Source organism: Triturus cristatus, chromosome 4_1 (assembly GCF_964204655.1).
Source record: "Triturus cristatus chromosome 4_1, aTriCri1.1, whole genome shotgun sequence".
Lineage (NCBI taxonomy): Eukaryota > Metazoa > Chordata > Amphibia > Caudata > Salamandridae > Triturus > Triturus cristatus.
This window is the reverse complement of record NC_140585.1, coordinates 744,710,219-744,724,415: the sequence shown is the minus strand read 5'-3', so window position 1 is coordinate 744,724,415 and position 14,197 is coordinate 744,710,219. Positions and strand designations below refer to the sequence as shown.

Below are 14,197 nucleotides of genomic sequence, written 5' to 3'. Positions count from 1 at the left end.
CCGTCATGACAATCCTGTCGGCGGCCGCTCCGCCTGCGCGGCGCTGTTTCCCCGCCTGTGCGGGGCGACAACGCAAATGGGCGGAGTCATGACGGAACCGTTCCGTCATGAGCACAGCTCAACTGTGGCTCATGACGGAGTGGCTCCGTCATGAGCACAGGCCCGCCGCGCTGCCCCCCTGCCCCCCCCAGCGCTGCAGCGGAATGTCCGCAGCAGCGAAGGGGTTAAGTAAAAGCCATTTGCTTTGCTATACAATATCATTAGCAAAGCAAATGGCTTTAACTTAATCAAAGGCGAGACCTATTGCATTTTCAATGCTGGTTACCTTCTGGAGGAGAGATCAAACCTTGGGCCAACGAACCATTGTCTCCTAGCAAAATAGCCACAGCACACAGGTCTTCTCACGTACCACCCATTACCATTCAACTTGTCAACATGGCAGCCTCTGCATCCATTACACCCATGTCTTTGTAGGTAACTGTCTCCAGCACAGTACAATGCATATATATATATTTTTTTTACAGTGTTCAAGCTACCTCCAGTGCTGATCCTGTGCATACAAGGCTCCAGTCACACAGTGCTGGACCTATGGGTAGTACACACTGCTCAACCAACTCAGGCACTGGTCCTATGCCTATGTTCAGCAAACAACGCTCTACCTATACACAGTGCAGCACCTATGGGTACTAAGAGCACTGCTCAACCTACCTCTAGTGCTGGTCCTATGTACTGCACAATCAAAGGCCCATCCACACACAGTGCTGTACCTATGGGCAGTGTACACATTGCCAGATTCCGGAGTCAGTTGTCCTGGCCTGCGGCGCCACACCTCTTCCTGCAATAAATCCACGCTCGTTCTGATACAAAGTATAAAAACTTTTACAAAATGTTATACATTATATACACACACGTATATTTAAGGAATTAATTATGGTTACCGTAGCTTCAAATGTTACTATAATTTAAAACAAAGGCATTATTAGATGAAGTAACCAATATGTATCATTCATTGATCACAACTATCCAAGCCTCCAAAATTTTTACCAAACTAATGCATGGCACACTTAACACATTTAACTACAATTAGCTGCAACAGACTCACCTGTTGGCACGTATCCACTCAATGACTGCCTGCACCTCTGGCTCCAAAGGACCCTTGACTTCCCCGGGGTTATACTGGTCAGGGAAGGCCCGATTTAGATCCTTGCTGTGCCCGTGCTCAAGCCCACACTGTGCACCGCTGCAGCCGCCTTCGTGAGCACGGCGGTAGCCGTCAGGGTTCAGGGACTGTAGCAGGTGCACGTCTGTGGTGTTTAGGAGCTGGCCAATGCGGGGGTCCGACTGGTAATTTCGTACCAGGACTACCGCCAGCCGAATCAGCAATTCCCGAGACAGCACCTCATCTCCGTGCATGTTGGCCACCAGATTCACCTGTGGTGCACCGGGCTCCGCCGCTGTCACCCGTAGTACCCAAAGTGGGCTGCCCTCTACCGACTGCCCAATATAAAAGAACCGCACCTGGAGCGGGAATTCGGCAGAGGCTTCTAACTGCCGCAGACGCTGCTCCAGCTACTCCGCAGTGGTGTAGCGAGTCTCCTCTTCCAAAGGACACTTCACGTGCCCTGCAACTGTAGAGTGGAGAACTGAAAACAAGAAGTGGAAAGAGCTACAGCGAGCACACTGACCACGACTGGGCCGTCATCTTTTCCCAGCTCTGAAAGCAGCAGCCCGCTTCCAGTAGTCACCAGGCAACGCTGAGGCTTCAGAGGGGGCAGGCCCAGACAAGTGATGTCTTAAGTTGGGAACCAATCACGGGCTACCGAATTGAAAGTTCACGAATATAGCTGTGGAAATGTGTGCCAATAAACACAACAGTGTAGTGATATGGAGATCAGAGCACAACAAAAAGTCTTTGCTAATCTGGCACGGAGAAAAACAAATACAAGCACTCGCCATGACGTTTGTTTGGCTTTTTCTGCCGTCCCACTTGGACGGCCTCGCCTGCTAAAAGGTTTATCTTTATGGGGCCATGTGTTTGGCCCCATAAAGATAAGAAACCTTTTAGCAGGCGACGCAAGGAAGGCAGACGAGCCCGTCCAAATTGGATGTCTCAAAAAGCCGAGCAAATATGCCATGAACAACTCTGTTCCAATGGCTGGCCACAGTTTACCATAAACGGTGATGCCAGCCAATGGAACAGAGGGGTGGGGCTTAAAGCCCTTTACCGAAAAGACCTCAAAACATTAAATCTCACCAGCGAGACTGCGCGTGTGCGCAGCCTACGCTAGCCGAGACCTAAAAAGGTGTACCAGTTTGTCAGAGTTGCGCTTCAGGCAGTTGTCCTAGCTGACATCTGTAATGAAGTTGGTCTTTGTAGGATAACGTGCATTTCTATACGATGCAGAATGGTTTCACCTTAATACATCAGAGTGTATCAGTGCATTGACTATTTTCTTTAAGTGATCGTTTAGAAACATCGATTATACACCCCAATAAAAGATGCCAAAAGTGAACCAAGAGGCAAGTCATTGGTTATGTGCACCCTAAGGGTGTCCTGGGTTCCTATTATACATGAACAACATTACTGTTTAATAAAAGAAACAGAAGGTTTTGTATAGCACACATCCCGAAGTCATGCATTTTGAGGTCATTTTGTGATACATACAAGCATTGACAAAGCCAATATGTCACCTATGCAAGAGCTATTGACTTTGCCAATATCCTTTAGCAATGGTGTACACAGTGGCTACTGTTCAGCATGGCTAAAAGTTAGTGGGGTAGAGAGTGGCTTGGAGTGTTGGAAAGCGGAGTAGAGTGGCTATTATGGCGTGGCATACAGTAGTTGAGTGGAGTGTGATGGAGTATCATGGAGGAAGTAGTGTTGTACAGTGTAAGGGCATAGAGTTGAGTGACGTAGAGTGGAGTATGGTCAGAATAGAGCGCTGTGGAGTGGGAAAGAATGTCGTGGAGTGGCATAGAGTGGAATAATGAATAAGGGAGTTGAGCAGAGGACTGTTGTAAAATGGCATAGAGTAGAGTGCAGTAGAGTGTTGAGGCGTAGAGTGAAGTGTTGTGGTGGCGTAAAGTAGTGGTGCAGAATAGATTGATGTAGAATGCAGTGGTATGGACTGCACTGGTATAGAGTAAAGTGATGTAGAATTCATTGGCGTAGAGTGCACTGACAGCAGTGCAGAGTAGATTGTAGTGGCGTAGAAGTGGTGCAAGGTAGGATGTAGTGTGAAGTGTCATACAGTGGAATGGAGTAGGGGAGAGTGCAGTGGCATAGAGGCATAGAGTGCAGTCACGCAGAGAAGTGTAAGTGTGTAGGGTCAGAGTGGTGCAGGGTCAGAGATCCAATGGTGCAGAGCAGAATAGATCAGAGTAAAGTGCAAAGACGCAAGTGCAATGGTGTAGCAATGTAGCGTGAAGTAGCAGAGTAGAATGCTGTATAGTGGTGTAGGTGCAGTGGTTTACAGTACATTGGCACAGCCTGCAGAGGTGTAGAGTAGTAGCATTAATGGGCATAGAGTGTAGTAGAGTGGTGCAGAGTAGATTGCTTTAGAGTGGCGTGGTGTCGAGTTGAGCAGGATGGAGTGGTATAGGCGTAGAGTGTACTGGCATGGAGCGGTGCGTAGTGGAGTGGCCTATACTGGTGTGGCAAAGAGTAGTGTGTACTGGCATAGAGTGAAGTAGAGTGCCATCGAGAAATGGTGTAGTGCACAGTGGTGCACAGTAGATCAGAGTGGAGTGCAGTGGCGCAGGGAAAAGTGGCAGAGTTGACTGTCATTACATTCCGTGGCAGAGTGCAGAGCAGAGAGCCAGTGAGTGCAGTGGTGTGGAATGGCAGAGTGCATTGGTGTACAGTGCAGTGGCATAGAGTGGTGCAGAGTAAAGTGACAGAGTGCAATGTTGAGAAGTGGAATGGAGTGCAGTGGAGAATAGTATAGTGGTGTACAGTGCAGAGTAGATTGGTGTAGAGTGCAGTGGGGCTGAGTTTAGTGGAGTAGAGTGCAGTGGTATACAGTAGAGGGTCAGTGCTATGTAGATTAGAGTGGATTGGCATATAGTGGAGCGATGCAGATTTCAGTGACGTAGAGTTCAGTGCCAAAGTAGTGGCAGTGTGGAGTGTTGTTCAGTGCCAAAGTAGTGGCAGTGTGGAGTGTTGTAGAGTATACAGTTGTAGAGTGCTGTGGTATAGATTAGAGTGCATTGGCTTAGTGCAGTGGCACAGATTACAGTGGTGTAGAGAGCAGAGGCATAGAGTACAGTGGTGCAAAGTGCAGAATAGAGTGGTGTAAAATGCAGTGACAAAGTACAATGACGCTGAGTAGATTGGCATGGTGTGCATTGGTTATGAGTAAAGTGATGTAGAGTGCATTGGCATAGAGTGGTGCAGACTGGACTGGTGCTGAGTGGAGTGTCAAAGAGTAGATTTCAGAGAGCAGTGGTGCCCAGTAGAGTGCAGTGGCATAGAGAAGTGTGAAGAATAGATTAGAGTGGCATAGAGGGGAATGGTAGAGTGCACTGACGTACAGAGTAGTGGTTCAGAGTAGAGTGCAGTGGCATAGATTGCAGAGCAAGGTAGCGTGGAGTGGTGCAGAGTGCAGTGATGCATAGTAAAGTAGTGTGGGGCTGAGTCCATTGGCAGATTAGAGAGGCATGGAGTGGTGCAGTGAAAAGTGGAGTGGCAATGTGTGGAGTGGTGCACAGTAGAGTGCAGTGGTGTGGAGTGGGGTAATGTGGATAATGTATGGTAGCATACTGCCTTTAGACATTTTCAAATAAATTACATTTGCATAGCTTTGCTGATAAAAGTATACATTGTACAAACGATAATGTGTGGAAATGTCATCATCCAATGTATTGACCTGATAATCTGAATGCGGCCGCCAGGCTCACAGGCTCCAAGAAGAGCAATCTTCTCTCCAGACCTGACATCTTTAAATTGGTTACCTTTCAATGCAAGAATACAACTAAAACTTGCCTGCATAACCCACAAAGCCCTTCACTTCAACTTACCTCTTTACCTGGCAAAAAACCTTGAGCGGTTGGGTGGTGCCCGTGCCTTCAGGAGCTCCAGCACCCTGCTACTTAAACCCCCCAAAAAATTAAAAAAACAAAAGCTTATAATTGTGCCTTCTCAGGAATCGCCCCAAGAATCTGGAACTCCCTGCCTATCCTATTCCATCAACAGTGTCTTTCAAAAAGAAAGGTAAAGCGCTACTTTCATGACCTGAAGTTTAGCCGGGGTCCCGAGTTACATCTACCCAATACAGATGGGTCCTTTCTAGCCCATGATTCGGCCACTCCTCATCCAAAGTCATGATGACTCTTTCTGCCATATGTTGCGGTCTTATTCTTTTTCCCATTACTATGTCGTTATGTACCTACTGTCAATTTTGTCTTTTGCTGATTATCTGCCACAATTGCCTCTGTGTTGCATCTCTATTAAGTGCTCCTATACCCTCTAGGGTCATGTTCGCGCTATACAAAACTTTTAATAAAAATAGTCCGCAAAGTTAATTTACAGACTTCCCCCCCCGTGGCAAACAAAATTTAAATAACATTGTACAGTCAAGCAGACCTTCCTCAAGCAGACCCCAAAAAACCCTCACATTGAAGTCAGAGATAAAAATAGACGAGCCTTGGAAGACAGCCTGACATTTGACCTGTCTTAATGCACAGCAAATGTGACAAGATAACAAGATTTAAAGGCCGGTCTACAGAAAGCAAGTTAGTTTAAGAATACAGTAAACCAGATTTAGGCAATGTGAGAACGAACTAGAGCTGGACAGCCTAAAGCAAATAAAGCCAGCTAACAGCCAGGAAATAAGTTACAAACCAAAAGGCCAAATGGTAAGCAATGGGCAGAAAACATTTCTAGGTCAACTTTCTTAATGTCCCGAAGAGGTCTTTAGCAAACCAGAAAGCTGTGCCGTCTGGTAGGCTGGGACCTAAAAAAGGAGGTAAATTTAAATAAAACACCCGCTTAGGATCACAATTTGGTGAAGTGGAAAATCAGGGATTAATCCCAGGATTTGTGATTTTAGATCATGCTACTCAGCCACTAGATTTTTATGCTTCACTTCCCCTACACCGACCTTACCAACAAACCACCCTCCCCCTATCTGCATCAATGCAGCCCTTGGTCACATCACAAAGCAAACTTCTTGGCCCCAGGAAGTTGTCTGGGAGTACCAAGGGCTTAGATTAACATGCTATGCATGGTTCCATCATCTAGTTGTTGGGTACAATAGCCCTTGGTAGTCTTATTGTGTGGGCATTGTTGATCATTTGGTCCTAGATCACTCCTTGTGAGACATCAGATTATACCCCAGAAACTATGAAGCAGTAGGCAGTTTTGCAGATTTCCTGCAGTTGGATCTGAAACAAAAAAGGGAGAGCGCTCCTAAATCGGGGGAAAAGATGCTGAATAACAATACTTTGTTTTAATCGAGAAGGACTGGAAAATAAAAGGGGAATAGATCAGGACTAGAGACATAGGAAAAGAGCATGTGGGTTGGAGAATGAGAAAGGGACATTGAGCATACCACTTTAAGATAATCCAAAGCACCAACATAAGTACGCACATAAGGACAAGCACAAGGTGTGCAATCTTATTTTCTGAAGGACAACAGTTCGGAGGACTGTGCAGCGTGCACAAAGTTAATGCAAAAGCAATTATGGCAAGACAGAAGGGGGAGAAGAGGTGGAAGGATTACACCATTGCTGCGCTACTGGAAAAAGACTACTTAGGGGATATGGGGGGTGTCCAGTGAAGAGGACACAGGAGGCACAAGAACAGGACCTCAAGGAGATTCTGGAGTTCAAATCAGAAAGACAAGATGCTGAGAAGCCAGCATCAAACAAGGTTAACTCCACAGGGACGTTTGGCAGCCAAGCCAGAAGTATAAGCAGCACTAAACCTGCCTACCACCACTGAATGTGGACACCGGAGAACAAAAGCAAGCCGAAAGCTGCACAGGTCCAACACAAATGACACCACTACGGGCAAACCTACTCCTCAACCTGGGAGGGTTAAGAGTGCATCTGGGAAAACTGGCAGATGAGAAGTGAGGATGCAGAATTCTATGTTGAGCAGGAATCTCCATGTAGAGAAAGAGGTGCCTCAAAGCTGGCCCAGAAGTTCCAGATCCAGTCACATGCCTCCAGGAAGTTAAAAGGTGAGGAATCTACAGGGAGGTAGACATTAGAAGGGATCATTTGTCAATGTGATCCTTGGTTGGTCTGCGGGGTTACCTTGCATAGATAATTTTGATCCAAGTAGACTTTAATGAGGAACTGGTTCCGTTTCCAGCAGTAAAGTCTTTATATTCATCCAAGTTTTCCTAAACAGGGATATGCGAACTAGTTGCATGGTCTGGAAAATCAGGTCTAAAAGGTAGTGAATTGGAACTTGTGAATCTCCACGTAGTAGGCACAAACCTGTCTGCAGGTATCATCACTTGAACAAGGTTAGACAGCAGTGCAAGGATTGTCCTGCTAAAACAATCCAATTCTACAGAAATGTAGAAAATCCCAGACTAAAATGGTATAATTATGTGCCAACGTATTTAGAATTGGTCCTGTACATATTGCAGGGTGGGCATGGGTTGGCAGTAAAAACATTTATTTCCTCCTCTTGGTGATAGGCTTTCAATTGCAGAATCTGCTTCCACACCCTTGCATAAAGGACTGGAGTTGTGCATTTTATTTACACAGCATTTTAAAACCGGTTTCTCAACACTGCTAAACGGCCATGGTAACATGACAAATGTATATTCCACACCTTAGTTCACAATACTCTATATAAACTGCAGATAGATGGTGACTGAAACAGGAAAGGTCTAGGTATGAGCCGAGTTTACCTAGTAAGGGGCGATGGTAGTGTTTGTAGTCCTTTACTAGTCACTGTTCAGAAGAATCATATACAAGGCTTGTATTACAGATGTGGATAGCCTTTTAGACAGTTTGGATTTTTTTAAAGGAAAAACTCTAAAAATCGGAGTCAGCTAAGAGCCTTACTAAAAGGTTACTTGTCTTCACATTCTTGGGAACACATCAGTCAAACATGCATCACTTCAAGCCTGAGGGACGGTTTATGCATGGATGTACTAGCCTATACAGGTCAGTTTTGCGGGGCGGTCAGAAATTGATTTCAGATGGGTATGACTAAACTCCTGACTTAGATAGGTTGCCTTTAGGATCTTAACGAAAGACCCCCTTTCCAAGCATTATTTTCAGTTTTCACTCAAGGGAAGGAGCTCGTACCCTTTAGGTTTTGTGATGCCATCATTCACAGTGGGAATTAATGCATTTGAGATTTTCTCATCTAAATACCCATTGACCTAGGTGTTTGATAACCCGTTCTACAAGGCATTCATCAGTATCATCTCATCCCCCCCCCCTCAGTAGATTTAGACTCCTGAAACAGATGAAGGAGAATGCCATGGTTGCCCAGATGTTTGCCTACAGAGTCTTGTGTTTCGCCTCTGACAAGCCACTCCTTGTTTAGTGGTGTGGTCCAGAGAAAAGTACTTGTTACACAGGCTGTAAAAGTGCTCCAGGGGTGCAATGGGAATGTGTGCCCACTTGATGCTTCCTAGGACACCGTGGTATGACAGAAGAGGCTACAAAAGCTTGTGCAGCCACATCTGTAATACTGATGGTGCCGGCACAAGTTGTGGAAGTGCCATCTTTAGGGGGAATGTAATCATTTGCATGGGACTACATCCCCATGCAGACAAGTGAATAGTTAGACGTAGAAGGGAAACATGCCACAAAAAGGCAGACTTTCACTTGCAAGGTGATCTCTCTCCTTTCTGGAAAAGGCAGGCAGGTGCATCCTACAGAGAAACTAAGCAGCCACTATGTATTTCACTGAATGACCCGCCCCAAAGATAGCGCAATTTCACAGCTGCCCTTGGGGCAGCATTCATAATAGGGCACCTTGACCTGTTTAAATGTGTGCAAACATCAAAAGCATGCCCAATTTGTACTATGATCCTTGTGTTTTGATGCATCAACCATCTAAAACAAAATATAATCCAGCCACTAGATGACATGAGTAGAGCACATGAACGGTAGTCATAGTCCGGGCCACTGGCATTATGCTGCAAGAAAATGCTAATTAGGATGCCCATTCTGTAATAGTATTACATTTTATTTAATCATTTTTAAACTTGTGAACACGGTCTAGGCATTTGTTGCACCTCATTAGCACCTGTTTAACACTCAAATATACCAACAGGCAATAGAAAGATGACCAGTCCAGCTTTGCACAGGACCTTCCACTGGCGGTGACACGTGTTGCAGCCTTTTTTTGGTAACTTGAGCTGGAAACTCTTAAAATCTGCAGATTATGCGGCAATCCTACAATCATGCGAAAATCACCATGCCGCACAAACCCAATTCTAGTGGCCTCGTCATACTGCTAAATAACCCCTTTGTCGTTTCAACACGGTTTACAGGAACTTCACGCAGAGTACAGGCAGCTCCCTTAAGCAAATACGAGGAATGCCCAAGTAAATAAACTCCCCTGCAGCGCCCCCTTGCAATGCTACAAAGAGGCTCTCGGTACAAAAGACCAAACCTTTATTTCATGAATGCCACCCACAGTGGTGGAAGTAACAATATAATCAGTCAACATGAATTCATAAATTGCCTCAGAAACGTTAGACATTCAAAAAAACCTTACATTTCTCATTCATACTTAAACAAAACAGTTTCCAGTGTCTGCGTCAATTTGTGATGGAAAGGACTGCAATACTTTAAAATACCAGTGCAGTTTGATAAGGCTTAGTAAATCAAAAGAAAAGGGTCGTAGTGGATCAGCATAATGAAACAAGTGTGGTGTTTTGGAACATTTATTTGTTCACATGACTGGATTTAACATCATAAATAGTACAAATTTACATTCTGGTGGAATGTTTAAAAAAAAAAACTTAAAAAATCCTTCCCCACCCCAACATTTTACAGTGAACCCGTATTCATAGACCCCGGCCCCTCCCACCAAGACACTCAAAATTCCAACGGAGAGTTCAGCATTTACAATTCATCCTTCACATCTGTGGATTCCTGTTAAAGAAGAAAAACTCATTAGCCAAAGTTTCCAACAGCAAAAATCCATTCCCTACTGCCACGGGTTTTAAAATATTTAAAGGCTAAGGAGAGCTATTGCCTTGATAACACCTAAGTGTGCCACACTGAACGGGACTGCTAGGACTTCAGACGTTATTTAAATATACACTCCTGAACGCCATGCTAAAACCGATAGTTATATTCTTAAAATGATGTTATAATGAGGTGTCAAGAGAAAACTAAAAAACCAAAGAAAGCTGTGCTTCTATGGGCATCGTACAGTGATTTTATTCAACTCTCCCCAGAAAAAGGTGTTGGCGTCCCACATTTAGAGGAGTGGCTAGTACACCCCATTGTAGGCAGAAGTATCAGACTGCGTAGCAGGAGCTAATCATGTGATCTTTAGTTGGACAGCCGTCGGGGGAAGGTCTACATTGCAGCTCACCTTGGTACTAAAGGCAGAATTTAAGAGCCGCGTATTTGCTAGTTATAAATTTAAGCACTCATCCAAGTACCCCACGCTAGAGAAGCACAGCATTTGTGGGCCTGAGTAAACGAGAAGTAAACTTCATTTGATTCAAACCGCTTGCAATCGCCAAATATTTGGCGGTTGCAAGCAATTTGATGCAAATGTCCAGTCAGACTGCCAGGGAACGAGCAATGTGAATGAATACCCTAAAAATCGTTCACACTGACCTGTGCGTCTTTGTCTGGTTTGGGGTCTGTCCGCTCATCGCCTTCTGCCTCCATGTCCAATTCTTCTTCATCATCATCTGGTTCTCCGTCATCTGCTGGCTCTTCAGGTTCCTCTTCAGGCTCCTCCTCAACCTACCAGAGGGAATACAGCACATTCGTAAGTTACATTTAATGGAGTTCCCAATTGGCATGTCATCACTCCATGCAGACAAACGTCCCAGTGCTAAACAGAGTGAATCAGGACAGTAATAAGACAGTAACAGTTTGCATACCAGACAGAGTGCAGAGCATGAGCCAAGTCAGATTAGCCCCTCCAGCCACCATCACTTTCCTCTCACTATTTACCTTTGCATCAAGGTCTATGTTTAAGCTGAGCCGAAGCATTCTTTCAATTCGATCTCCATATTCTTTGGTGTCTTGCAACTGATAGCCAGATCTTATTGTTGCAGTTTCAAAAAGGACCACAGCAAGGTCTGACACAGTCTGGTCATCTTCATTTTCCTAATTAAACAGGATTGGTGAATTAAGTTATCAAACCGCATATAGTGGATTAAGGCAAAGGTGGCAATTTACATTTCTTTAACCTCACCTTGACGCGTCTGAGCATATCCTTGATTAGTGGATGTCTGGGATTCACTTCTAAGGTCTTCTTCTGGCTAGCATAGTAACTAAAAAGAAAGCAGAAGGTCGAACACTGCTCAACGAACACTGGAAAAAATCTTAATGTGCTTTAAAAATCGATGCAAATCTGAATAAACTTTAACTTCTTCACACCGCTCCTAAGAGACTAGCAAAGAAAAATAATTATATATAAATAATGAGAAGTCAGCACATGGATACTAAAGCACCGAACGGTCATTCCCACATCTTGCATGAGTTGTTGGGTCCCCAAGCAAAAACACAATTTTAGCTTAAAAAGCTCTTTATTAATGGCACTCAATCCTGGAGAAAAAAAAAACCACATGCAATATACATTTTTTTTTTTTTTTTTTTATTAGACTGAAGGTAAAACCTCTCCTACCATTATGAATCATGCATTCTAACCCAATTCTCAGACCAGACACATTGCTAGGACTGCCATTATAGAGGCTTGGCCTTCATGCAATATTTATTGAAGTTGTCTGGAGAGGATGCAAGAGGTGCTGAAATGATGCAAGGATTAAGGCTGAAAGCCATGTCCTCCGAATCTCAACTTCTATATTAGTCTACAAGGTTAGCAGGGACAGGATTAAACATGTAAACCAAGGATTTCTTCCTAGGAAGGGCAGTTACGCATCAGGCAAAAATTTTAGACTGCTAACTCTTCGGATTACATTTTGTAAGTAAACTACCTTTCTGGTACGGCCAGTTTAGATTGGTTTGACAAATAAGTACCTTACAAGCAGGTTAACTGTTGCTACTCACGATGAAAAAAAGACAGCCTCGGCTAAAAAGTGCCTAATAGACGGTTGAGTAAAAAGTATAAACAGACTTGCCAAAATGAAATTGTGCAGAGACGGATCATAGAATTCCCAGCTTTAGTACTGTTGGAGGGAAGCTGCCAGCCTTCAAAACATGCATACTATTAACCCATGTTAAAGTCCCCGTTTGTACACTGAACGGTTAATTCACTGTGTTCACTTAGCAGAAGTGCATTAGGCCTGAAAAAAATCAAGCTGCGAAAAAGTGCCGTTGCTTTATTTTTGCAACTAAGATAAAATGTTTATGTATGCAGAACTGCCACATCTTGTCGCTTCAGCGATTTTCAGGCCGCACCCTTGGCGGGAGAAACCTACACAGAACAAATTAAATGGGCTGAAGAAATCCATCCACAGAAAAAAAAAAAATCACCACATTTCGGGGGGGGGGGGGGGGTTTGGCAGAAAAGTACCTACAGGATTGAATATGGAAGCTAGCTCTAATCAGTTTCACACAAAAGGAGACCGCAATTTTCTGCAGCACTGAGCCACCATTCATCGGTTCAACTGGTAAACACATGTCCAGTCATGAGAACTAGATGGGCACACTGGTATGAAGGCCAGTGTCCTTGGGCTATTAAAATACCAAGAGCATCATTAGTTAAGGCATCCCTAGGTTGCGAGGCTGAATCAACTCAAGAATGGCACAACGTTCACAAACACGGAGCATCTATGGTGGCATGCACAACTGTCGAATCTACTGGCGGAAAATCCATAGTAAGCTATAATATATGCAAGGGCCGCACAGCCTTTCCAAGCCATACAGGGGACTGAAGTCTCAACACCTAGCTATGTTAGTTTGCTAACTCCTATGGATGATTTGTAGCTTCATGTGAGAAAACACATTAGCCTTATTATTCCCAATGGATGGAAAGAGAAAAACGTCATACATACTTTGTGGAGATATCCTTCCCAGTCTGATAGGCCTGTGCTTTCATGATGCGTTCCATATTTCCAGACCATCCGTATTGACTTGCCACAAGAGCACAGGGAGAGTCAGTTAAGCGCTGAGAAATGATGGCTTTTTCAATCTATAGGGGGAAACAAAGAGGGGACTTTAAAACAAAGATAGTCTGCCAATCAAATCTGTTCAATGAATTAACACTTTCTCAGTTGCTTCTGGAGTCCATCAGCTCGCTAGGGGAGGATTACTACAGTTCCAATACAAGATTATTCGTCCAATAGGACATGGACCTAGCACCAGTTGAAGTAGTCAGCGGTAACAATTCCCATATTGATTAGTTCAAACACCAAGAGCAAAGTGCAATACTATGTAGCTACAATCCGTATCAGGATTAGCACATATGGCTGTGAAATAGTCCAAGGATGAACCATCAAAAGTTGCCCAATTTCAGACTGAATCAGGGACATGCTCACCAATTTAGCTGCTTGAAATCTCTTCAAACGAACCTGTTTTAGTTGAATGACACGCCAAGATAGAAGGCATTCTTCTGGAGGCACTAAATTACTAGTTAAATCAAGGTTCCAATGTCAAATTCTGGAACAGTGCCGTATGGTATAGTTCTCCATCATGGCACTCATCAGCAATGAAGAAAGGATTCCCACAGGGATCCCTGAAACTTGCAATTAAGCTAAATGTGTTAAACAGCAAAGAAATGCATTGGACAAAAGAATGCTGCAAATTGCTTATGTGTTCCCAATGAGGTTTCGACTAAAGACCAACCATACCTTGTCCCAGCCACAAAACTCCCCAAGTTTATTTATCTTGCTAGCTACAGAAGAGGCCAACAGTCCATGTTTCACATTGAAGAACAAAAGGACTACAGTTTAATCTGGTTATCTTTACCAGGAGTAAAGAAGCAGACGCAAGCCTATATCTAGGCCACCTACCAAGTAAACTGGACACCTACTTCGGGTTTACAAATGGGATTCACTCAAACCCCCTAGTGATCAATGATCACTGCTACCACCATAACCAGATCAGCTTGGACAAAGGCGTACTT

At 44.3% G+C, this 14,197-nt stretch overlaps 1 protein-coding gene across 1 annotated transcript in view; it reads right to left on the bottom strand.

The window, feature by feature from the left end:
- Positions 1–9,577: 9,577 nt before the first annotated feature.
- Positions 9,578–14,197, bottom strand: part of HSP90B1 (heat shock protein 90 beta family member 1) — a 29,092-nt gene continuing 24,472 nt past the window's right edge. The window contains exons 14-18 of the mRNA XM_085653248.1: positions 13,128–13,264; positions 11,366–11,444; positions 11,122–11,277; positions 10,777–10,908; positions 9,578–10,077 (exon numbers count right to left, since the gene is read on the bottom strand). Of these exons, the coding sequence (XP_085509374.1) occupies positions 10,048–10,077; positions 10,777–10,908; positions 11,122–11,277; positions 11,366–11,444; positions 13,128–13,264 (534 nt within the window). The 3' untranslated portion in view covers positions 9,578–10,047. The remainder of the gene's footprint in view (positions 10,078–10,776; positions 10,909–11,121; positions 11,278–11,365; positions 11,445–13,127; positions 13,265–14,197) is intronic.